This window comes from Telopea speciosissima, chromosome 11 (genome assembly GCF_018873765.1).
Source record: "Telopea speciosissima isolate NSW1024214 ecotype Mountain lineage chromosome 11, Tspe_v1, whole genome shotgun sequence".
Classification (NCBI taxonomy): Eukaryota; Viridiplantae; Streptophyta; class Magnoliopsida; order Proteales; family Proteaceae; genus Telopea; species Telopea speciosissima.
In genome coordinates, this window is record NC_057926.1 from 45,804,580 (window position 1) to 45,831,176 (window position 26,597).

The window sequence follows — 26,597 nt, forward strand, 5'->3', positions numbered from 1 at the left end:
ATACGAGCCAAACCAGATTGATATCAGATCGGTATAGGCCAAGACCGATTACTAAAACCCTGGTTCCAACAACCCAAACCCTTTCAAAGAAATTACAAGAAAGTTAAAGATGGCAGATAGTTTATTTCTCTAGAGTTACAAAACCTGCTTCTATTCTCAATATTCATAAATCACAAAGGTCTTAAACTTAGACAAAGGTGGGAATTCATCCCTTCAAGATCTTCTATAAAAAATTTTAAAACTTGGATGAATCCTAAGACTACGAATGGTTTTCCACAACGCACCATCAAAACCAGAGGGAGGCATTGTTTGTGAGTTTAGTTAGAAGCTGACGCTTTGGTTGTGTAACCATCTAGATTTTTAAGAAATCTGGCTTTCTTGTTTCCTATCAAAGTCGAACCCAGCTACTAATCCCCAACTCCCAAACTTCTTGTCTCTAATTCCGTGTTCTCAACTACCATTTTCTCTTTGGAAAAAAGAACTCTATGGGAGAATGTGGCCCCTATGCCCAGATATAGAGAGGAGCAAAATGACCACTCCACCCCCATGAAAAACAGAAATACCTGACCTGTTGATGCTTTCATGCACTTTTATTGTCCCCACCCGCACTGAGAACTCTTCCCCTTTCGCTTTTTGGGGGTTAAATGCCGAATCCGGATCTGCAGCGGGTAACCATCCCACCCCACCCCACCCCATGCACACTTTTGGGGTGTCGGTACCAAACTCTTGTCTCTAATTCCGTGTTCTAATGGTATGCTTTACCTAAAAGCATTTAAAACCCACATGAAACATATTCTAGTACAGAGAAACAATGGATCCCTTCTCTACTTCCTTCTCCAAACTCCAACACCCAAACATGCTTCTCCCTTCCACAAAACCCATAACAACAGAAACAATCTCAAAAAAATATTCTCTCCTTCGCCCACAACTCAGCTTTTCCCCCATTAGAGTTGAAGTGAAGTCACAGAACAAAACAACAGAAGCAGTAACAGTAACAAACAAAGCCGCTCAACCTATGTTGTCTACCACTAGAAGGCCACTGGTGTTGTCTCTACTGTCCACCATCTTCAATGTGTTGGAAGATATCATCAAGAGCTTCAGTACTAATGCTCCTCTCCCATCTTTCATTGATCCACAGTGTGTCCTCTGTGGTAACTTTGCTCCAGTGGATGAGCTTCCCCCAACTGAATGCCAGGTTATAGAGGGAGAACTCCCATCTTGCCTTAATGGAGCTTACATTCGCAATGGCCCAACCCGCAGTACTTCCCAACTGGTTCATACCACCAGTTTGATGGTGATGGGATGCTTCACGCCCTCACCATTTCTGGTGGCCGTGCCATGCTCTGTAGCCGATATGTCAAAACTTATAAATACAATTTAGAGCATGAAACTGGCCAATCAGTCTTTCCAAACATGTTTTCAGCCCTTTACCGTCCCACCACCACCTTTGTCACCAGTAGTTTGTTCACTGCAGCGAGAATCTTAAGTGGACAGATCAATCCTGCAAAAGGGGGTGGTCTTGCCAATACCAGCCTTGCTTTCTTTGGTGAAAGGCTCTTCGCCCCTGTTGAATCTGACCTTCCCTACTCTGTTCGTTTAAATAAATTCGGCGACATTGAGACCATAGGGCGTTATGATTCTAATGGAGAACTGTCAGGAAACATGACAGCCCACCCAAAGGTTGATCTGGACACTAAAGAGACATTTGCTTTTCGTTATGGCCTGATGCGTCCTCCATTCTTGACCTTCTTCAATTTCGATGCAAATGGCTCAAAACAATCAGATGTACCCATCTTCTCTGTATCCCATCAGTCTCTGGTTCATGACTTTGCCATCACTAAACGGTATGCAATATTTCCTGAAATACAGATAACAGTAAACCCAATGTCAATCATGAAAGGAAAACCCTTGATGCAGTTAGACCATGCGAAAGTGCCAAGGATTGGGGTAATTCCACGGTATGCTAAGGATGAATCAGAGATGAGGTGGTTTGATGTGCCTGGATTTAACATCTTCCATACCATTAATGCCTGGGAGGAGGAAGATGATGTAATTGTCTTAATCGCACCAAACATGTTGTCCATAGAACACTGCTTAGAGAGGACTGAACTGAACCACTCATTGGTAGAGAAGGTTAGGATAGACTTGAAGAGAGGGATTGTTTCAAGGTTCCCATTGTCTGCAAGGAACTTAGAATTTGGGGTGATAAACCCAGCCTTGGGGGGGAAGAAAAGCAAGTATGCGTACCTGGGTGTGGGAGAGCCCATGCCCAAGATAGCTGGGGTAGTGAAGCTAGATCTTTCAGGATGGGAGCACCAAGAACATGTTGTGGCCAGTAGGATGTATGGGCAAGGGTGCTATGGTGGTGAACCATTCTTTGTGGCAAAAAACCCCGAGGACCCAAATGCTGAGGAGGACGATGGGTACGTGGTGTCATACATTCATGATGAGATTTTAGAGGAGTCGAAGTTCTTGGTCATGGATGCAAAATCACCTTCTCTTGAGATTGTTGCAGTAGTAAAGCTGCCCCAGCGGGTGCCCTATGGATTCCATGGGCTATTTGTGAGGGGAAGTGATCTCAACAAATTGTGAGCAACTCACAGTTGTGTGGAAGGCTTTCATCTGTTACATTTTTTTGGTCTCAATTGAAGGTCTATCAGTCTTTGTATAATTGTATATGTATTTAAGACATTGCAGGCATCATATTTGTCCAATAATAACGCAGCAACTCATTCTATCACTCATGGAAAAGCCCGAAAGCACATGCTGAACCATAGCTTATATTCCCCAAGCCTTCAATCTTCACCTGTACTTTTTGGCCTTGATCTCTAACCTTCTCCATCTTTTTGCTCCTATCTTTTGGTCTTTAATATCTAATATGTTGGGGTTCCACACGGAAGGCGGAAGTAATAATTCCACATTGGATGCGAGTAGCTCGTTGTGGAAACTTATAGGTACTTGAGCAACAGGTCCTAATAATCCAACATTTTTACTATTCTTCAATGATTTTATGCAAGTACTTCCCCTGAGCTTCAATTCTATGTTTCTAACTGTCTTTGCACCTGAGAGAGTTGCAAGGTTCAGGGAGTCAACAATCATTCTAAAGAAACCACAACTAACACAATTGTCATAACTGATATCAGCTAGCTTTGGACCTGAGAGAGTCGCAAGGTTCAGGGAATCAACAGTAATTCTAAAGAAACCCCAACTAGCATAATTGTCATAACTGATATCAGCTAGCTTTAGCATTCCATTTCATAGATAAGTCATTAACCCATCATGAAACCTTCCATATATTTTTAAAGAGCATAACTACATAAGAAAAGCTCAATTTGGACTATACTCGTTCCTTCTGATTGCAAGTGAAGGGGAAGTAATGTAAGACTAGAATACTAGTCCCAATAACCCACAAAACCAAATTAGAAACAAGGGCAGAATTAATAAGTAATGCTTTCAAACAAAACCAACCTGTAGAATGTCTCCAAATTCAGGTCGAATGGAGATGAGGTTGAAGAGAGGCTGCATTCCAAATTTTAGCCAAATCTGATGGCTAGAAGTTGAGATACGAAGACAACCCCAAATTAGAAGGTCTGGAGATAACTTGTAAACCAGCACTGCACTTGGGCTCCAAGTAAGACCGAGTGTAGGGCTTAAAGGGGTGATGTCTTGCTGCAAGTTTGGTGTAATTCTGATGTACAGAAGTGGAGATATGAGATGAGAATGGAAATAGAAGGTTAAGGCTGTGGAAAAATCCAGCCAATAGAATGGCCAGCAACAAGGATCGAATGGGGTGTATGGTGGTGTGGTTTGATACTCCAAAGCCCAGCAGATTTTGATGGAGGAATGTGGAGATATGCAGCCTTGAAATTGCAACAGGAACTGCAGGCAGAACAGAATCCGCAAGGTGTGAATATCTCCTTATGTCTATCAGCAACAGCAACAGCACTTCAATTGATGGCAGGTTGAACCAAGCCTTCAAAAGGGTATCTTCACACTTCACAGTAGTTTATTGCAATCACAGAAACAGCACAGCAGTGTATATCGAACAGGGAACGGAGGAGAAGAGAAGATAGAAGATAGAAGCAGAAGGGGGTAGGGGATGGGCTTGATCGAAGGAAAGGTTCATTGAGGGTACTTCAGCCTCCAACTATCATCAACAACTGATGGATCTGGAGATCAGAGAACATGAAGTTGCTGCAATAAAACTCAGACCTACAGGTGTTCTAGTGCCTCCTCAAGTTGTATAACAGTAGCAACTATTAAGAACTTGACAGAGGCTTGATTCAGGTGTTCAAAGTATACTCTCACAGTGATTAGTTGCAGTCACAAAAAAAATAGCACAACAGTGTTGATCGAGTAGGGAAAGGAGGAGAAGAATATAGAAGATAGAAGACGAAGGGGGTAGGGGATGGGCTTTCTCAGCCCTGGGTCTCTCACCCACAGCTATCCCAGCTGTTGAACAGGGGTTTTACTCCCATAATCAAGTGCAAGAATGCCTCAAAACTTCATTCATTAATTATGTGTCAATCACTTACAATAGCTGCCTTTATATAGACTGAGGCTAGGCTACAAAAATAGAAAGTAAAACTTAGCCACTGTTTGGAAAATAGAAACTAATGAAAATATTAACTATTGGAAATAGAAACTGAATGAAATTAGAAACTACTAAAGACTTTATAACTCAGCCTTCTAAACATGTAATGATAACCAAATTAGGAACTACCTAATATAAAATGAAAATAGAAACTAAACTAGGGCAGCATTAGGATAGAATCTTCCTCCACTTGATGGGCCCACAAGATCTTCTAAAAATCAACCCCAAACAAGGTAAATTTTGGCTTTGACACTGTTCACGGGAACAGTGTTTTAGTTTTCAACTTTGATCTTCTAGAAGGATTCCCATCAAGGCAATATGGGCTGTGACACTATTCACGTGAACAGTGATTCCTGGCTCTTCTCTTCTTCATTCTTTGATCTACATCAGGAAGAGAAACTGAAACGGGAAATAAAATGAGTTTTTAAATGAAAATTGTAACGTTTGTAATTGTGCTTGTATAATAATCTTAAATTTTTACTAAATAGGATAATTATATTTTCCAAATGAAGCCTTTATTTTTTGGGGAAATTGCCGAGATCTACTAGATAAAAATATTAATTACAACCTAAGTAGGTTGAAAATATGTTTTACATCCACTAGTTTTGATTTTGAAAATATTTACTTAATCCCCAAGATTATTAATTGCTCAAGGGTTCCAATAACAAAACAAAATTGAATTTCCCAAAATACGGCAATATTTTATCTTCTCTTTTACTTTTTTTAAATTCTTTCATTTTAAATCACATGTGGGATCCACCCCCTCCTCTTCCTCCTCCTCCTCCATAGAAGGCCGCTGCAATCTTGCACTCCAACCAGACCTGCAACACATCAAAGCGCAGCTTTTCGAGTTACAGATGTTGTAAGAGTTACAGATGTATTACAACAGAGGAAAAACTACATAACTGCAAGAGGGGTAGAGGGGGAAGAGTTTCTCAGCCTATTCCGCGAAGACAGACAGGAAACCAACGATGTTTATTTTCTTTCCTCCGTGGAAAGCTTCAGCTAAGACGACATTGCATACCTGGTTTGACCCAAAGCCAAGAGAAGGGTGTGAACCGGAGCGAGAGTTGGATTCAACGGCAGTATTCCTTCTTCCATTTCAAATTTGACTCATTTAACATCTCTGAACCTTGCTAATAACTTGCTTTCTGGTGAAATCCCCGATCTAAGTCTCCCAAATCCGCAACAATTAAACTTAGCGAACAATAATTTGACTGGAAAGGTACCAAAGTCGCTTCAAAGATTTCCCAGTTCAGATTTCCTTGGTAACAATATTTCTTTCACAAATTCACCTCCTCCAGCTCTTCTAGTTGGCTCATCTGCTCCTCAACCATCTCAATCTCAACCGTCTCCAAGTGGTGTTAAGCTCAGTATAATAGGCGCGTGCGTTCTGGGGTTTGTGATTTTTGCTTTAATACTGATTGCTTGCTTCTCGCCAAAGAATGACGGTGGTGGTGGTGCTGGTGGGAAGGTGCTGAAAATCGAGCGGTCACCGGAAAAAGCAAAAGGGTTGCAAGTGAACTATGCAAAAGAGCAAGAATGTGAAGAAGAACAGCAACAAAAAAAACGAAGTCAGTGCAGTGTCGCTCTCTTGAGGGATTTCTAGCTCTGGAAAGAGAGAGAGAAAATAGCAGAATTGGAGTGCGAGGTTGCAGCGGCGAGGATGGTGCGGCCTTCCAAGGAGGAGGAAGAAGAGGAAAGGGTGGGTCCCACATGTGATTAAAATGAAAGAATTGAAAGGAAACAAAAAAAAAGAAGATAAAATATTGGGGGTGCTTTGGGAAGTTCAATTTTGTTTTGTTCATGAAACCCATGAGCAATTAATAACCTTGGGGATTAAGTAAATATTTTTAAAATCAAAACTAGTGAATTAAAACATATTTTTAACCTACTTAAGTTGTAATTAATATTTTTATCTAGTAGATCTGGGAAATTTTCCCTTATTTTTTCCCCTAAGGAATTTGGTTGCAAAATGTAGTAAAAATCAATACTATATATAAAATGTTTTGAATTGTTACACAATCATGTTAATAATGATCACAAAACTTTCCATTTTGATTTTGATAACCATGGAGAGAGAAAGATCGTAAAATGATGTTAGCCACATGTCAAACTGTCATAGGATCTGCACAAGAAGTCAAATGTTGTATTCTAGGGTAAGCTTAGGCCCGACAAGATTGGGATTTCCCAAGTCCAAAAACTTGTTCTAGAACTAGGCCCAGCCATGGATTTCTCAACTCATTTGGCAAACCGTATGGAAATGGACCAAACCTTAGTTTATTCAGCCTAGCTAGCATTTAGTAGTCTAACTACTGTGTAGTTAAAGAATCTGGGACTAGGGATGCTAATGAGTAGAGACAAGGAGCCACTCTTGGTCTGTTGGTTAGGTCTCTAACCATTAGCGGAGTGCCAAGATCGAATCCTACCCTTTTTTTGGGGGGTGGGGGGAGGGGGATACTAGAAAGTATGTATAGAATCTTGCAAAAACATGCATCTTTTATACACAATGTTTCAAAAGTTTACAAAAAATTTTATGTATGTAGGACCCTTTCTGTTCATTTTTCTCTCAGAGGAAAGCCTACGGTCCGTTTGTTTGCAGGGGTTTTGGTGGGGTGGGAGAGTCGTAATATTTTCCTACAAAGGGCGTACCCAATGCATGAGGCTCCCGCCACTGTGGGGTCTGGGGAGGGTCATAATGTACGCAGCCTTACCCCTACTTTCGCATAGAGACTGTTTCCAGACTCCCTGACCACTTGGTCACAATGGAGCAACCTCAACCGTTGCACCAAGGCCTGCCCTCGTAATATTTTCCTAGAAACAATGTAAAATTGATGTGTTTGGTTAACAGGGGTGGAAAAGTTCTCAGACAACATCTGCATGTTAGGTTTTCCTATATATTGATCTATCCTCCACTCCACCCCTTTCAAAGTCCCACCAAATTGGTAGGACTCTCTTACACACTATTCATGATAAAATTTCAACGGCTTTATGCTGGCTTCTCCTTCTTTTCGCCTATGTTATCCTCCCTCAAGAAGACAGAAAACCCCCATCCGGCGAGACATAGTTTCCTAGTAGCTGTCTAGCTGACATGAGGGGGACTCAGGACCACCATCCATTCTTTGTTCTTAAGAAAACCCAAAGCCAGAATAGAAAAAAAAGTTGAAGTTGCAATGTTTCTCAAAGGTGGGTGAGCTGTGAATTATCACAAAGACACAAACACATATGTCATTACCATGGGTTCCTACAACTAAAACTAATTTACCAGTAAAATCACCATAGAAGAAAAAAATAATAGCAGTTGTAAGGGTTCTAACTAGGCAACAAAAAATGATGCTTTCTATAATCTGAAAACTCAAATCAAGAAAGAGTAACAGAACAATGGGCGGAGGAATGGTCCCACCAATAAAAATGGGCTCCTCCTAGTAAAAAACTACATTAACTACAAATCACTAAAAGAGATCCAATGAACTAACATTAACAATACAACTTTTTTTTTTTTAGTAAAAACATTAACAACACAATTACTAATTGAGGAAATGAACTCGTTTCTCACATACCAGACCCAACACGGAAAACAAAGAAAATAACAAGCCTGATAAACATCAGAGAGAGAGAACGGTATAGAACAACGATTGTCGGAGCCGAAGAAAACTAACAAGTCTTGTTGTCTTGGGGAACAATAGATGATTAAAGAAATTACCGGATAACACGGATATTTTCGAGAAAACAACATCGGGCTCCGCCTATCTGAGCTATCCCTCACCTCGCCTTCGTCTGCAATTTCAAGGGTTCTCTAACGAATCGCCTTCGTCTGCAGTTCCACCGAGAAAACCATCTTCTTCCGCCTAATGAGTGATCCACCAATCTGCAGACGATGAAATCAAAACAATTCAAGACCTCTCTCCCTCCACACAGACACTCTCTCTCTAGCATTCTCTTCGTGGAGACAACCAAAGTACCAAACAACGATTGGATGGAATAGTGTCAGTTTCATCTAGCTTTGTCGTTCCGGCACTTGCTATTCACTCTACCAGTATGTACGACTTATTCCGGAAAATTATGTCCTCTAATTGCCTGTCCGGTCTAGTTCGCCAGTTCCTCAAATGAATCCCAACTGGGTAAGTTGGGTAGAGTGTTCAGGCAAGGATAGAGTGATCATCCCATTCCCCCTTGTTAGAGGAACTGTCGTACTGGATAACTGGGCTAAGCAGGAAATTGGAGGGGATAAAGAACCACTTATTCCCTCAACTATCCTACTTGACACTCCTCGTTATCCAAACGAGCTTTAGCATTCTTACCCAAAAAAAAAAGAACCTTAGCATGGATTTAAATTTTAATGCTTGCAAGAAGGATCTCTAGTTCCCTGTCCGGTCCAGTTCCCAAGTTCCTCTAATAAGGGGGACTGGAATGACCATCTTACCCCTGCCCGAACACTCTACCTGAGTGGGGTCCACCACCCCCTATTAGAGGATCTGGGGAACTGGGGAACTGGAGGAGATAATTTTCCCTTGCAAGAACGTTCTAGGACCAAAAAAAAGGTGTAAATCAATTTGAAATCAATTATTTGGTTCGATTTCAGAGAGTCTTGGTGTGATCCAAAACCGATACGAGAATAATCGATTTAAAATTTGATACTTGAATCGAACTTGCTTGGTTTCAATTTCAAAATTATTTCTATTCGATTTTTACACGGTTAAGTTATGATTCTTATACTCGGTCCACAATATATTATTATAATGATATAGTAGTATTATAAAATCTAATGCTAACATTAATAATATATGCTATAATATATTGGTATTGTAATGTATTAATATACTATAATATATTATATTAGTATCCAAACTCGGTACGATTTGGTTCGGTTTTGAAATTTGGTTCCTATGTTGGATCCAAAACTGAACAGGTTCTGAAATCGATACTCAAACCTAATCGAATTTTATTCAATTTAACTTATTCGGTCCAGGTCCTTTTTTTTTGTTTCGTTTAAAATTTGACACCCTTAGGTCCCGTTTGGTAACACTCATGGGTAACGTTTTAGGAATGAAAATAGAGTAGAAATGTGTTTGTGTTCCGACGTAATGAACCAAAGAAAAAGAACAATTTAGAATATATTGAAAGAAAATCATTTTTTTTTTAAGGAAACAGAGAAAATATATTAAGAAGAGGAAGGAAATACATTCGAAATTAATCCACTCCTAGAGCATTGAGCTTTAATAGCTAGATTATGGGCTGGAGATGGTGTCTATCCTGTTTTATTACAAACACAAAGGAAAAAGTATTCAAAATAGCTTTAATGTCCCACAAAAAAGAAAATAATTTCCATGCCACTGTAGAGAGTCTTGTTCAATCTACTTCACCAAGTCCAAAGAGTCAAAGGTGGTATTATAGCCGGTTCTAAGCTTATTTCAGCTATGGTCTGGGTCTCTAGGGTTGGTCTAGGTTTGCCTACGTGTGTCAAAACCATTTGTCATTATTTCTGAAAATTATTTTGGTTCATTTTTTGCCACCTATACTATCATGGATTCATAGGAGTTGAGAATACTCAATGGGGCAAATGAGACATTAGGAATTACAACGAGGGAACTGTTGCGTTAAGAAATCGTCGAGCGGTCCTGCGAGTGTCGTCACCTGCAAGTGGACCAAAGGGGTCAACAGAGAGAACCGGTGTGGTCCTGGCCTAGGGCTCTCCGATGCCAAAGTTAGATCTCCTGGCGCAAACAGATGAATAGTGATTATTCAGTATGAGATTAGATGTCCCTGATGGGGTTGTGTACCTTGCCTTTTATAGTAGCATATGGCGGTGTGGAGAGTCCCAGTTTGATGGCGATTGTGCTGTTGAGTGGATAGAGGCCCTGGGTAACAGGGCTCTATCCTGATTGGCTATCTCCCCGTGGGAGGGAGTGTCCTGGTGGCATCGGGATCCTTGGTGGATAGATACCCGCGTGTGGTGATAACGTCCTTGGTGCTTGAATCCGTCTGGATGACGTGACCTCTAAGCGGCAGTCCAGAGTCCTGATAGTGGCATGAGTCGTAGCGATACGATCGGGTCGTAGATGGGTAGCCCCCACCTCACGTGCCCACGATGCTATGCCTGGGTGCAGGCCGCGCCTGGGTGAGGCCCGCCTGGATGTGTGGCCGCGCCTAGGTGAGGCCGCGCCCAAGTGGTGGCCGCGCCTGGGTGAGGCCGCGCCCTGATGTGTGGCCACGCCTAGGTGAGGCCGCGCCCGAGTGTGAGGCCGCGCCCGGGTGCTGGGACCCGGTTCGTTCTCCTTGGCTATGGAATGGGTCACCTGTGACACGTGGCGATCGTTGATTGGCCCGGTGAATATTGGATGTATCATTTGCCCCCCCACTCTCTTGGGATAGGATGTCCAAGAGAGTAAGTGCCTTTGCATAGTAAGGGGTCTGCTGCGAATAGACTTTCCTTGTGGGGTTTGTCTGTAAATCCACTAATGAGGTAGGAGAGGTTGGGGGTTCAAACCTTTCCTCCTACACTTTTTCTTTTTTTGTTTTTTTGTAGGTATATATTCCTTCCTCTCACTTTCTCTTCTTTCACTTCTCATTTCTCTTTCTTACTTTTTGTCTCCCCTTTTGCTCCCCTTTTTGTCTTTTGTCCTCTATTTGGTGCCCACCATGTGCTTGTTTTTGGGTCACCTCCACTAGTATCCACTTTGCTTGATTTTGGGTCTTTGTGTTTGGGTTGTGTTCTCTTGGTGCCTTGGTTTGCTTGGAAGGCTTGAGTGGTGCTTGGCTTGAGTGCCTTGCCTCTTGTGACCTCTATCCCTTGATTGTGCCTCGTGGTCTGGCTACGTCATCGCCGTGTGCTTGTCCTTCCGCGCGGTCGCCTTTTTTCTGAGGTAAATCGATCCCCTTTCTTTCTTTTTCTCTTTTTTTTTTTTTTTTTTTTTTTTGTAGGGGGCTCCTTGGTGAGGCCGCGCCTGCGGGTGTGGCCACGCCTCGGGGAGACCGCGGTGAGGCCGCGCCTGTGGGTGTGGCCGCCTGGCCGTGCTGGGGTGGCTGCGCCTGGGGTGGCCGAGCTGGGGCGATCGCGCTTGGGGTGGCCACGCCTGGGTGTGGCCGCGCCTTGCGAGTGTGGCCGCCTGGCTGGCCGCATCGGGGTGGCCGCGCCTTGCGGGTGTGGCCCGCACCTTGCCCGGTGATGCCACGCCTATGGTGGCCGCGGCGTGGGTGTGATGGGCCCTCGCTCTCCTTCCCTGTTCTTCCTCTTGTATGTGATGGATCTGCTGTTTATATTTTGCAGGTGGCATTCCTCTCATTTTTCTTGCCAGCTTCGGGGAGATTGCTTTCTCGAGTAAGTAGTCCATTCCCCTCTTGTCCTTCATGTCGTTCCCGGGTGACCTTGGCCCTGCTTCATTCGGGGTTGGATCTTCAGAGGAGCGTTCCCCCGGATCGCCTTCTTCTGTGGGTACTCCCTCCTCTATACCCTCCCCTAGTGATACTGATGGAGGAGTGGGACCTTCTAGTGTCTCCGGTCCCTGTAGGGATCGTCAGCCCTCTGGGGCGGCATCCTCAGCCGCCGGTCCTGCTGATAGGTTAGGCCCTGTTGCTAGCATCTTGTCACCTTCTGACTTGGTCTCCTTCCGTGAGGAGTTTCACATTCCCGCCGAGGTCATGTTGTATGCTCCTGGGCCTGGCGAGTATGCCTTCTCTCACCGTGCGGGTGAGATCTGTCTCTACCGTTCATTTTTTCTCCAGGGCCTTCGCCTTCCTATCCCTTGCTTTGTCGAGTTAGTGTTAGAGCATTGGCCTTTTAGAGGCTTAGCGATGCTTGTCTGGCTCAAACCCTCTACCATGATATGGCTTCGGTGAGTTATTCCTTTTCTGTCTCATCATGTCCATTGCTCCATTTATTTTTATAATGTTTTATCGCTTGCCATGTTGATTATAGGTCCATCACCGTATTGCTGAGGCGGTGCTTCGACTGGAGGGTCACGCTTCTCGTGAGGTGCAGATGCAGCGCACCCTGCGTGACGTGGAGAGGGAGCTCCAGGGTCAGATCGATGCCCGTGAGAGGGTCAAGGCTGACGCGCAGAGGGTGTCGGGGGAGCTCTCGGTGGCGTCCGGGAAGCTCCTAGAGGTGTCTGAGGAGCTACGTGTGACCTCTGTTGGTGCGGCCGAGAGCTCGGCTAGGGTTCTTGCTTTGGAGGAGGAGCTCATTCATTGAGGAGAAGGCATGAGGCGGAGTGGCATCGCAGTGAGCGAGCGTGGGTGAGTTCCAGGCATCCTCTGCGTTCTCAACGCTGTATCAGGAGCAGCTTCAGGCCGCCTATGAGGGAGGGGTCCGAGACTTAGCCGCTTGTGTCCTGGAGGTGACCCCCGATTATGACTTCTCTGTTTTGGGGTTCTTTGAGTTCTTTGTGGCGCTTAGGGTGTAGTGTAGTGGAGAGCATCCCAGTGTCGAGGTGGAGGACATCTGCTGAGGGGTCTTGCTGCGCGTCCTCTTGAGGTGGACATGATGTCCCCCTTGGGTCGGAGGTGACCCATCCCTCTGTGATCCCTTGACCCCACGGCTGTACGGATCCTGTAGACGTCTCAACCTTTTTCCTTTTTTGAACTTGAATTTGTAAATACTATGACTTTTCTATGTGATCGCTTTTGATTTTCTTTGACTGCATTGTCTCCTGGTGGTTGTTTGCGCGTTGATACTCTCTGACCCTTGGTAGTTATAGGATTTTGTTAGTGGCGTCGTGCCTTGGTGATCCTCGGACCTTGGTTGGTTATCGCCTTAGGCGTAGAGCCTCAGTGTTGGCATCTCGCCTTAGGCATGAAGCCTTGATGTTGGCATGTTGCCTTAGGCGTAAAGCCTCGTTGTTGGCATGTTGCCTTAGGCATAAAGCCTCAGTGTTGGCATATTGTCTTAGGCATAAAGCCTCAGTGTTGGCATATCGCCTTAGGTATGAAGCCTCAGTGTTGGCATGTCGTCTTAGGCATGAAGCCTCGATGTTGGCATGTTGCCTTAGGCATAAAGCCTCGATGTCGGCATGTTGCCTTAGGCATAAAGCCTCAGTGTTGGCATATCGCCTTAGGCATGAAGCCTCGATGTTGGCATGTTGCCTTAGGCATAAAGCCTCAGTGTTGGCATATCGCCTTAGGCATGAAGCCTTGATGTTGGCATGTTGCCTTAGGCCGTGATTCGATTGAGTGGTAGAAGAAGACAAGTATTCTTGCAACATTTCTTTATTTTGAATGAAATTCACATTGTCCTTGATGTCGTCTACTGCTACTCCTACTGCTACTGCTTCTGTTATCACTACCATTACTGCTATGCTTCTACTGGTAGTACTTCTTCAGATGTTCTGAGTTCCAGGTACGGTCTACCTTCTTGCCCCCTGGAGTCTTCAAGCGGTAAGTCCCTAGGCGTATCTGCTTGGAGACTATGTAAGGTCCTTCCCAGTTGGGTGACAGCTTCCCCGCCTTCTGTGGCTGTGATGCACTTGCCCTCCGTAGTACTAAATCTCTCTGGTGGAATAGCCTTTCCTTGACCCTGGCATTATAGTACCTGGCAGTACGTTGCTGGTAGGCAACGTTCCTTAGTAGTGCTCTCTCGCGGACCTCATCTATAAAGTCTAGGTTCGCCCGCAGTTCGTCGACATAGGTACGTTCATTGAAGTGCAGAACCCTATGGGACATGGCGCAGACCTCTACCGGCGCCAATGCTTCAGTGCCATATGCTAGGCAGAATGGGCTCTCTCCTGTGGGCGTCCGTACTGTAGTTCGGTATGCCCACAGGACGCTTGGTAGCTCTTCTACCCACTTGCCTTTGGCTCCTTCTAGCCTTTTCTTGACCCCTTCCAATAGCGTTCTGTTGGTGACCTCCACCTGACCATTGGCCTGTGGGAATGCTACCGACACAGGCCGATAGTCGATGTTGTAGCTGTGACAGAATGCTTGGAATTTAGGGTTGTTGAATTGTTTTCCATTGTCTGAGACAAGGATCCATGGTACCCCGAACCTGTAGATGACGTCGTCGCGGACGAACTTCTCCATCTCTGTCTCTGTTATCTTGGCCAAGGGTTTAGCTTCAACCCACTTGGTGAAGTAGTCGATTGCGACGACCGGTACTTTCGCTTTCCGGTCTTGCGGTGAAGTTGCCTAAGATGTCTAGTCCCCACATGGCAAAAGGTATGGGGTTGAGGATTGATGTCAGCTTGGTGGCGGGTAGATGGGGTACTGGGGCAAACAATTGACATTGCTCGCACTTCTTGGCATATTGGATGACCTCCTCTTGCATTTGTGGCCAGTATAGTCCCTGGCGGAGGATTTTGTAGGCTAGGGCTCGTCCCCCCATGTGGCTTCCACATATCCCCTCATGGACTTCGGCTAGGGCGTACTCTGCCCCCTTGGGTCCTAGGCACCGGAGTAGTGGTGCTGTTGCCCCCCGCTTGTACAATACCCCGTCTAGGACGGTGTACTTTGCAGCTTTCATCTTGATCTTCCTTGCTTCGGCCTTGTCTTTTAGTAAGACATCGTTCTGGAGGTAGTTGAGTAGAGGGTCCATCCAGCTAGGTCCCTCCATGATCTCGTTAACCTGCTTTTCCTTATACGTTGGCTCATGCAGGATCTCAACATAGACTGCGCTGGCCAAATTTCGGAGTTCCTCATTGGCTAGCCTGGATAGGGCATCAGCGGCGGCGTTCTCCTCCCTGGGAACTCGAACCATCTCAAACTTCACGAAACCCTCGATCAATGCTTGAGCACGTGCTAGGTATGATGCCATCCTTTCATCTTTCGCCTCGTACTCTCCATTCACCTGATTCACCACGAGCTGGGAGTCGCTCCGGGTGGATAGGTGTGTGACTTGGATGGCTTTGGCCACCCGGAGTCCAGCTAGCAATGCCTCGTACTCTGCCTCATTATTGGATGCTTGGAAGGTGAATCGGAGAGCATATTGGATACGAAATCCCTCGGGGCTGGTTAATATGAGACCCGTGCCGCTTCCTGTCTCATTGCTCTACCCGTCCACGAACATGTCCCACAATCCGTGATCCTTCTCTTCCGGCTCCCCTGTTTCTGACTCGATCTCAGACAGGGTACACTCTGCAATGAAATCTGCAAGAGCCTGGCCTTTGATGGCTGTCCTTGGTTGGAACCTGATGTCATGCTCACTTAGCTCCACCGCCCATGCTATCAATCTCCCGGAGACGTCCGGCTTGTGCAGTATCTTCTTCAGGGGTAGGTCTGTGAGGACTATGATGGTATGGGCTTGGAAGTATGGTCGTAGCTTCCTGGCTGCCATTACCAATGCATAGGCTACCTTCTCGATCCTAGTGTACCTGGTCTCTGCATCGATCGGGACATGGTGACGTAATAGATGGGCCTCTGGACTTTGTCTTCTTCCTTCGAGCGATCTGCGGCCGCGACAGGGTGGCGGCCAGGTGAGAGCTGCAACTCTTCGTTAGGTTCTGGTCACCCAAGCAGTGGTGGGCTCTCTAGTTACTCCTTCAATTCTTCGAACGCCTTCTGGCACTCTTCCATCCATGTGAAATCTTTAGGGCTTCGGAGGTTCTTTAATGTTTGGAAGAATGGTAGGCACTTATCACCTGATCGTGACACGAACCTGGAAAGGGCGACGACCCTTCCATTCAACCTCTGCACTTCCCTGACCGTTCGAGGAGGTGCCATTTCTTGGATGGCCTTGATCTTGGATGGGTTGGCTTCTATTCCACGGACTGAGACCATGAACCCCAGGAATTTTCCTGACGTTACGCCGAAGGCGCACTTTGCAGGGTTTAGCTTCATCTGGTTCCTCCTCAGTACTGCAAATGCCTCCTCTAGGTCGGTCAGGTGTTGGCTGGCGTGGATGCTTTTTACGAGCATGTCATCCACATATACCTCCATGTTGCGCCCGATCTGCTCCTCGAACATCTTGTTGACCATCCTCTGATAGGTGGCCCCTGCATTCTTTAACCCGAACGGCATGACGTGGTAGCAGTAGTTTTCTTTGTCCGTCCAGAATGCGGTGTAAGACTCATCATCCTCACACATGAGGATTTGGTTGTATCCGGAGTAGGCGTCCATGAAACTCAGCATCTCATGGCTGGCGGTGGCGTCGATCAGTAGGTCGATCCTGGGCAGTGGGTACTCATCTTTTGGGCATGCCTTGTTTAGGTCGGTATAGTCGACACACATCCTCCACTTCCCATTTGGCTTTGGTACCATGACCACGTTGGCGAGCCAGGTTGGAAACTTCTCCTTTCTAATGAACCCTGATCGGCTTAACTTCTCGACCTCCTCCTTGATTGCTGCTTGTCGGTCGAGGGCGAAGTTACACCGCTTCTATTGAACAGGCTTCCTGGTTGGGTTGACATGTAGTCGGTGTTCCGCTATGGAATGTGGTATTCCCGGCATGTCGGAGGTCGACCATGCGAAGACATCCATGTTCGCTTGGAGGAGGTGTCCAAGCCCTTCTTTCTGTTCCTTGTTTAGCAGCGAGCCAACTTGAATGACCTTGGAGGGGTCTTCCTGGCTGAGGGGCCAGGTGATGAGGTCTTCCACTGGCCTTCCCCTTCTCTTTGTCAGTTCATCTCTCTGGTCACTGACCATGCTCTCTAGGCAGAGTGCCATTCCACGGGTGTTGCCATTATTCTTTTTCATGAAGGTGGCATAGCACTCCCTTGCTTTCTTTTGATCTCCTCGGACTTCGCCTACCCCATTCTCGGTGGGGAACTTCATCTTCAGGTGAAGTAGTGATATGACTCCTCTAAGGGTCATCGGTGATGGTCGCCCTAAGAGGCCGTTGAAGGACACCACGGACTTGACTACCATGAAATTCACCATGATGGTTACTTGTTGAGGGTGTACCCCGAAGGTGACGGGTAGCTCTATGGTACCTCTGATGGAGGCGGTGGCACCTGAGAATCCATGGAGATAAGTGGGCTCTGGTTTGAGCTGGTCGTCCCCGAACCTGAACTGTCGATAGGCGTCCAAGGAGAGTACGTCAACAGACGCCCCTGTGTCTATCAGTACCTTGTGTACAGGTCGATTGGCTACCTCCACCTGTACTACCAGGGCATCTTCATGCGGGAAGTTTAGTCCTTCCAGGTCTTCATCCGAGAAGGAGATCATCGCCTCGGTCCTGGCTATCTTCTTGGGCTTCTCCGCCACTCCCACGAACCTGGCATGAGCTTTAGTTTTTACGGTGGACTCTTGTCCCGGTCCTCCAAGTATGGTGAGGATAGGAGGTCCCTTGGTGCCACTAGGTTCTGTTGCATCTCTCCGCTCTTCTGGGCGGTCTCTCTCTCGATCTGTTCTTCTTTCTTCTCGTCTCGGTTCCACTCTGTCTCCGTCGCGACCTCTATCTCCTTGACCTGAGCGGTTGTCACGTCTCCCCTTCATATACTTGTTCAGGCTTCCTGCTCTTACCAATTGCTCTATCTCTCTCTTCAATTGATAGCTCTCCTCTGTGTCGTGCCCATTCTCTTTATGGAAGAGGCAGTATTTGTTAGGGTTCCGCTTCTCTGGTCCTGCTAGCATGGGTCGTGGCCAATGGAGTAAGTCACGGTCCTGGATCTGCATGAGTATCTGGGACCTGGTGGTGTTCAATGGTGTGAACTCAGGGGTGCTTGCCCTCTCACTTCTCTCTGGGCGACGGTCTGTCTTCCTAGATGGGCGGTCGCTCTTCTCTTGTCGACGCTCTGTCCTCGACCTCTTACCCTCTTTGCGGTCATCAGGTGCTGACCTCTTGTTGTCTTGTGGCTTGGTCTCGATTATTTTCGTTCTAGCTTGTAGTACCTCGGCCATATTTGCAAACTCGTTGCACCGCTCCAGGAGCTCTTTCATAGTCCTGGTCTCATGACGTGCCAGGTCCTTGATCAAGTCCCGGTCCCTAATAACCCCTGCTAGGGCTGCATGCTGTGTCTGGTCATCCAAGTCTCGAGCCTCCAGGGACTCCTTGGTGAACCTGGTAACGTATTCCCTGAGAGATTCCCCAGGGTTCTGTACCACGTTCAGTAGATTGACGGTGGTCTTCTTCTGCTTGATGCTGCTTTGGAAACGGGTGACGAACTGTTCGCATAGCTCTGCGAACGAGCATATAGATCTAGGTCGTAGCCTAGAGAACCATGATGTGGCTGCTCCCTTGAGGGATGCAGGGAATGCCCGACAGGAGACCACGTCCGACCCCCCATACAACGTCATCATGCCATTAAAGTAGTTGATGTGGTCATTGGGGTCAGTGGTACCACTGTAGAGTTCAAAGGTGGGTAGTCGAAACCTGGAAGGTAGTGTGGCTGACATGATCTCTGCCGAGAAGGGGTGTTGCCCAGGTATGGAATGCGTCTCGCCTTTGGTCTGCTTCTTCAACCCTTCCAGCTTCTCATCCAGGTCGCGGAGTCTTTGATCGAGCTCCTTGTCCCGTGTCTGCCCCCCACGCCTGGCCGAATGTTCGCTGCGACCTCGTTCACGCTCTCTCCTGGATGTCCCCTCCCGCCTTGAGTGTTGGTGGGATGGGGAATGGTCACGCCGTGATGAATCCTGTCGTGAAGGTGAGGGGCTTTCTTCTCTGTAGGTCCGGCTTCGTCGTGGTATGTGACTTTCTTCCAGTCGTCCGTCGAACACAGACCTCCGGACCGATCTCTGCGGGCTAGACACCCTCGCCCTGGGTGTTGGCGTCCTCCCACGTTCTGACCGTGGCGAGAGGTCCCTTGTTCTCCTGGGATGCTGGGAAGGTTCCCCCCGCTGCGGAGTGGGGGTCGCTCGTCGCGCTAGTCTCTCTGATCTCACGCCCCTGGGAGATGATCTCCTAGGGTTCGGCTCTTGTCGAGGTACGGACTCCACCCTTGCTGATGGTGAAGTCCTTCGACGGTGAGACATCGCACGCTGCGTCAAGTATTCTCGAAAGAGTCGTTGTTCATCGAGGATCTGTCGTTGCAGGTCGTTGATCTGACCCACAGTGGCTGGAGCATTGGGGTCAGGTGTCACCTCCACCACCACATCGTCGGCCTCGTCATTATTGGGCTCGGCGATCACGAACTGGTCATTAAGGGGGATCTCTTCCTCCAGAGGGACATGGTCCTGGTCGTTGGCTCTGCGGCGAGAGCACTCTGGGGGTGGTGATCCATTCCTTGCTCCGTTGTTGGTGGTGGTAGTCTTCCTTCGTGCCATTGAATGAGTATGGAAGCGAGCTAGTAGCTGTAATGGCTAGCGTCGTTCCCACAGACGGCGCCAATCTGTTGCATCAATAAATCGTTGAGCGGTCCTGCGAGTGCCGTCACCTGTAAGTGGACCAAAGGGGTCAACAGAGAGAACCGGTGTGGTCCCGGCCTAGGGCTCTCCGATGCCAAAGTTAGATCTCCTGGCGCAAATAGATGAATAGTGATTATTCAGTATGAGATTAGATGTCCCTGATGGGGTTGTGTACCTTGCCTTTTATAGTAGCATATGGCGGTGTGGAGAGTCCCAGTTTGATGGCGATTGTGCCGTTGAGTGGATAGAGGCCCTGGGTAACGGGGCTCTATCCTGATTGGCCATCTCCCCGTGGGAGGGAGTGTCCTGGTGGCATCGGGATCCTTGGTGGATAGATACCCGCGTGTGGTGATAACGTCCTTGGTGCTTGAATCCGTCTGGATGACGTGACCGCTAAGCGGCGGTCCAGAGTCCTGATAGTGGCATGAGTCTTAGCGATACGATCGGGTCGTAGATGGGTAGCCCCCACCTCACGTGCCCACGATGTTGTGCCTGGGTGAGGCCCACCTGGATGTGTGGCCGTGCCTAGGTGAGGCCGCGCCCGCCTGGGTGTGTGGCCGCGCCTAGGTGAGGCCGCGCCTCGGATGTGTGGCATCGCCCGAGGGGTGGCCATGCCTGGGTGAGGCCGCGCCTTGATGTGTGGCCGCGCCCGAGGGTGAGGCCGCGCCTTGGTGCTGGGACCCGGTTCGTTCTCCTTGGCTATGGAATGGGTTACCTGTGACACGTGGCGATCGTTGATTGGCCCGGTGAATATTGGATGTATCAGGAACTATTTCCATACTTTAGGTAGATTCTGAGCACATCATCGTCTTGGGCTACTCGGGGTGACAAAATGGGCCTTGGGAATTATTTACTTGATTACTAGACTTGTCCAAGTTAATTTCTAACTTTGGTTTCGTCTGTGGTTAAACAAGAAAAAGTCACTAGTCTACCTAGAGCCCAATTTAACTGGTATAGCTAGAGCCCGTTTTATAACACTCCAAGAAACATGTTTTTTTCTTCCAAAAAAAACAAAAAGAAACGTGTTTTTGCGTTTTTTCTGTTCTAAGAAACGGAAAAACATCCCCAAAAGTGTTTGATAAACGTGTTGTGTTTCTAGTTTCTACTGTTTCTTGAAACAAAAATAAAAATTAAATTTGTGGGCCAAGAAACATATTTGAAGAAACAAGTATGAAAAAGTTTGAAGGAAATTGTGCTTGATAAAATAAGGTAGGGGGGGGGGAGGAATAGTCGTTCCAGTTTACTCGACGCTCCTACCACCTGCAACTTGCTGGTCTTCAATCTAGGGTTGTTCAATTGCAACTCGCCGGTCTTCTTTTCACCACAGCTTACTGGTCTCCTACCGCCAGCGCCATCGACTATCATACCACCTGCAACTCGCCGGTCTTCTTTCACAGTAAAATCCCTGAAATCCCTAATCTCTTCGATACTCAAAAATCTACAAATAAAATTACAGGCAAAAGACTATGCATAGGCATGGGGTAGAGACATTTTCTATGAGTGATGTAAGCTCTTTCTCCACCATTTATAATCCAATGACCCAAATAAGCCTTGGAGAAAGACCGATGGTACTAAAAACCCTACTTGAGATTTGAAAATTAAAAGACATTTCTTGGACAGATTGTTATTTCCCCTTGTTTGACAATAGGTTCAGGATCAAGGAAGGAAATTAAACCCCAAATTTTGTTACAACCAATGGTTTATTCTCTTCTCGTTCTCCTCTTGTTGGGTTATATACCTCCTACAACTTTGGGGCTCCAATTGCCACCACCAACCTAACACTCATCAGTGATGCCCAAATCGGTAACTCATCTTTCATCAAATTAACCAATGCTTCCACCTAGAATTTCATCAGACGAGCTTTCTACTTTTCTCCAATCACCATGAACACAACTTCTTCCTTGGTGTTGCATTTGTATTCTGGAACCGTTTCCATAACAGGTTTACCAAACACCCCAAAAATTGTTTCTCAGCATAGGAATGGAAAAAACTGTTTCTCAGCGCATAAATAGCAAAAATGTTATCAAACGGTGCCCTAGGCTATCGAAAACTAGAGGATAGATTGATTGTGAACTTTAGTACTCACTTTCAATAAATTTAGGATCTCTACTACTTATATATACCAAGTCTTTAATAAGGTACCAAGGCCAGGGAGTACTAGTTGGAGATGGAAGAACATCAGTGATCTTTTAGTTGGAGCACCATACTTCTTTAATTTTTTTTGAATTTGAGAAGAGAGATAAACATATAAATCAATCATTATATCATAATGGTTTTGATATTATTATTATTTTGGCTGCCTTAGAAAATCACTGATTCAGGTCAAAACTCCAAAGGCTTTAATACGACAAAAGCCCTATATTCCTATTTGGTAGACTATCTATCCATTAATCCTTAATCCCTTCCCTATCCGTAACTAACAACTCTCTTAAGTTTGTCAAGACCATGGTTCAAGGAATCAGTATCGGATCGGTCGATTGGCATGGGTCGATATCAATTCCTGGCCAATCTCGTATTGTTACAGATTAATGGTAAGGGTGTCAATTTGGAATCAAAACCATATATCGAAACTGAAATCAGCTGCATAAAACCATACCAAACCATGCGTTAAAAAAATTGTATGGTACAATATGAGAAAATGGTATTGGCCTCGGTATGGTATGGTATCGGTTTTTACATTGAAACTGTCGGTATGTATCGATACCATACCGTTTTAGACATAGCATATCGATACCATACCATTTTGGAGGGTAAACTTGTAAAATTTTAAAACTACCTGAAGGGTTATGAAATTGAAAACGGAGAAGTAGAAACCTTAATTCCTTATTTCCTTTTGGCCTCTCCCCTTCCTGGCTTCCTCGTGGCTAGGTACGATGCACTGGTGCGGTATTGGTGCTCTCTCTGCCGCTGGGTAGGATCCACTTGTGACTCTCTCTCTGCCGCTGGGTACAAATCTGCTTCTCCTCACCAAGTCTTTACCTCTGTTTTTAGGTAAAAAAATTGACCTACTTTGTATCGTATTCATACCGTTTTAGATAGCGTATATATACCGCATCAAAACCGTACCAAAGTGGTACGGTATTGGTATTAGCCTTAGGAATATGAATTTTATGTGGTACGGTACGTTACCGGTAGTTGGTACCTATTTTCTGTACCCTACCTAAACCGTAGCGGTTGACACCAATCAATGGTAAAAGGGTAAAAAATATGAAAGCGATTTTAAATGAAACCAGGTGCAATTCGATAACGGTCCGATCCATGCCGGTTCGCGATACCGATTCATAAACCCCTGCAGTCAAGACTCAAGACTCTAGACGGGTTGGAACGAACTGAACTAGTAGAACCCTAAGCTTCTTTCTTCTCCGTGGCGAGTTGGTGTCTTCTGCTACAGCGTACAAGACTGCAACTCCCTGGCTATAAATCTCTTTCTAGCTCTCTTCCCTCAAGCTCACACGGTAAGTCTCTATCTCTCTCTCTATTCCTGCCAAATACAATCACGAATGAAGAAAGATGGGAAATTAATCTTCTGCTTTCTCCCGAAAGGAAAATATTCTCTATTTTTTTTGAGATTTTAAGTTTTTTAACTCGACAACGAAGTTAGATCCCCGACAGTACGAGCACATTGTAAGTTCCTTTTCCATTCGTCGTTCTCTTCCATAAGCATACACGAGACAAAAAAATAAGGTATCAAATTTGTGTTGCTTTGGACTTGTAGACTTGAATGGTTATACGAAACATTTTGTCAAACAAAAGCTCTGAAATTTGATGGTTTGTTGTCTTTGAACATTGAAGTTTGAAGTACCAACGGAACTTTAATTTGCAAGTTAATGACTAAACTTTTGTTGGTTTGAATCTATATAACAATGATCAATTCAACTATTTTTATTTTTTCTGATTGAAAATGAAAATGGAAGTCTTGTTAATCCAGTTTTTCTTATTTAGACTATAAAGTTAATAATCTGGCAAAGTCTGGCTGTTAATTACTTGAACCTGCTAAACATTGGATAAGATTAGATGAAGTGTCTGGGTAATGAGTATCTCAGATAAGAATTTGAAACTCTCTTATTAAAAGAGGTTGGTAAATATAATAATGAACGACTCCTCTTGGGTGTGGCACTTCTCAACCTTCCCTACTCTAACCCACCAGAGCCCTTATAGTCTGATTGTTAAATGTGCAGGGCTCTGCAGTCTGCACCTGATGGGTTGGTGTTTCCCCTTAAAGGCTTGAATGGAGCCAAACCCCACCTAAATCTTCTTAGTCTGCCCAATTGCATGGCCAAGTCAACCTAATTTCCTGATTAAGAGTGTCTGATTACTTCTCTGTGGTTCAATCCAAATTTGATATGTGATTTTCCTATTTTTTAACTATTTTATTGTATTTAAATATATATAAAAAACATGATTTGCCCTGACCAGGTCGACTCTCCAAGTTTTTGACAGTGCGAGTTGAGTCAGAAAACCTGATTTTCCAACCTACCAAACAATCAGATTTTTTTTTCTTCTTCTTTTCTACATTCTTGTGTTTTTGTTTGTTTTTTTCCTCCTCTATTTCTCGACAAATAAACATAGCCTTAAGGGTGTCAATGAGAAAATCCCTAAGGAAAATCACTCAGTGCTGTTTCCAGTCTCTCCTATTGTTCAATTTTGCTTTGCCCTGAGTGAGTGAACGGAGAAGACCACTGGACAGCGACGGCAAAGACGGAAAATCCAGGTACGTTCACCTCTCTCTCTCCCTCTTTCTTCTTTTTTTCCACCATTTGGGTGTAGGATATAGGGCTCTTAAACCTTGATAAGCAGAATATGTGACCCTATCCTCTCTCTTTGTGCGTGAGGAGTTGGAAACTTAGCGAATGCTTGATTGGAATAGCTCACAGAACTGCTCGATACTATTCTTCTTTAATCAGTGGCTTTGTTGGTATTTAATGCCACCACCACTTCAACAAATACACCTATTTTTTTTTAAAGAATTAACTTCTGAGCTTTGATTCATGCATCCTACTTGGAGGATACTTCCAAGCTGATTTATGATGCTGCGGAATGTTTAGGATTTGTTGGATAGATTGTGCTTGGCTTTATCTGTTCTAGAGTCTGTCCTGTTGGATTACTTTGCTCGATTTCCTCACAAGTGAAGTAGAATAGTTGTGTCTGCCATTTTAAATTTCAGTCACTTAATATTAAGCATACCTCTGTTAATTACTATTTGTTCATCCCATTGTATTTGTTGTTCAATTTCAATTGTTTTATTTTGGAGGTCTTCTATGATATTCTGATGTCACTAGGTATTTGACCAAATATGATTGTCTAGTTCCTATAGAACCAATCATTAAAATACCCCTAGAGGGGGATAGGGATAAGCGGAGAGAAACTCTTGAACTCCATAAGATTTGAGATTCTGGATCACTTTTTCTGGGATTTTCCCTTCTCTATCTCTCTTCATTTTTACCCTTTCCCCTTTAAACTTACAAATACCGTCCATCTTTAATATCTATGGTCAATGGACTTCCGTTGAGAGAGTTTTCTTTGTTACAGTTTTCTTAGGGTGCTTGGGGCCTCTCTTGTAGTAATCTCTCTCTCTCTCTCTCTCTCTCTCTCCAAGTAGAAGAGTTTTCTTATGAGGATTCTGGGCCTCTGTCAGAAGCTTGGGGCCTCTCTTGTAGTAATCTCTGTCTCTCTCTCTCTCCAAGTAGAAGAGTTTTCTTATGAGGATTCTGGACCTCTGTCAGAAGCTTGGTCATTTCTGTTCTGTTAATGGATATGGAAGTTGTTTTTTGGGTGAATATCAGGGAAGTTCTAAGATCTTCTGCTTATTTGTTGAAACAGTGCAGCAATCTGCTAGCTGAAAGTTTTTAGTCCTGCAATAAAGGCACTTCAAGTTACATGAAAAAATGTCTTCTCTAAGGAATGCGATCAGTAGACGGGCTCACAAAGAACGAGCTCAGCCGTAAGTGAAACTAACTGTTTACTCTTCCCAAGTGGATTCTATTTCATATGTTTAGGAACTCACTATTGTGTGATGGTTTTATTGATAATTTCAGGAATGCTAGGAAGAAGTTTGGGCTTCTAGAAAAGCATAAAGACTATGTCTTGCGTGCAACGGCATATCACAAGAAGGAGGAGACTTTACGGGTAATTCTTTTAGTGATTGCTTCTCCTGATCTCCACTTATTTGTTTTTAATATCTTCTGCAAAATGAACTCAGTGATCTTTTCTTATAACATGGTTTCTATTTAATATATGGTGTTTTTTGTGTATTTTTTGGTTTGGTTACAGAAACTCAAGGAGAAAGCATCATTCAGGAACCCAGATGAATTTTACTTCAAGATGATTAGGACAAGAACAGAGGGTGGAGTTCATAAACCAGAGTAAGATATAGGTTGCCCGATTCCTTGTTTTGCTTCCATAAATTTTGGTCATACTAACTAATTTGGTTTTCTCAGGAGTGAGGCCAAGAAGTACACTAATGAGGAACTCATGCTCATGAAGACCCAAGATATAGGATATATCTTTCAGAAAATTCAAAGTGAAAAGAAGGTGCGTTAATGTTGCTAGTAATTCTAGTTGATTGTAGTGTTGTTGCTGGTTTGGGAATAGATATTGATCATAGTCAAGTTTTATGCAATTCCTCTGTTGGCATCTTAATGTGGAGTTCTTTGTTTTCTGTAGAAAATTGAGAAGCTAGGTGCCGTGCTGCATTCTCTTGATAATCAGGCACCTAACAAGCACATCTATTATGCTGAAGATAGGTTTGAATTTCTTGACCTTCACTGCTGCGCATTGAACTAGATTTCTTGTT

General features: G+C 45.1%; 1 protein-coding gene and 1 pseudogene across 2 annotated transcripts in view; both read left to right on the forward strand.

Moving 5' to 3' along the window:
* Positions 1 to 296: 296 nt before the first annotated feature.
* LOC122645707 (probable U3 small nucleolar RNA-associated protein 11) overlaps positions 297 to 26,597 on the forward strand; it is a 37,007-nt gene continuing 10,706 nt past the window's right edge. The window contains exons 1-7 of one of the 2 annotated variants that reach the window (XM_043839045.1): positions 297 to 307; positions 18,438 to 18,442; positions 25,625 to 25,745; positions 25,840 to 25,930; positions 26,075 to 26,166; positions 26,242 to 26,335; positions 26,468 to 26,547. In XM_043839045.1, coding sequence (XP_043694980.1) covers positions 25,690 to 25,745; positions 25,840 to 25,930; positions 26,075 to 26,166; positions 26,242 to 26,335; positions 26,468 to 26,547 — 413 coding nt within the window. In that variant the 5' untranslated portion in view covers positions 297 to 307; positions 18,438 to 18,442; positions 25,625 to 25,689. Of the gene's footprint in view, positions 308 to 18,437; positions 18,443 to 25,594; positions 25,746 to 25,839; positions 25,931 to 26,074; positions 26,167 to 26,241; positions 26,336 to 26,467; positions 26,548 to 26,597 lie in introns of those variants that run through there. The other variant, XM_043839044.1, reaches the window with a different exon arrangement.
* LOC122645701 lies at positions 797 to 2,608 on the forward strand (annotated as a pseudogene).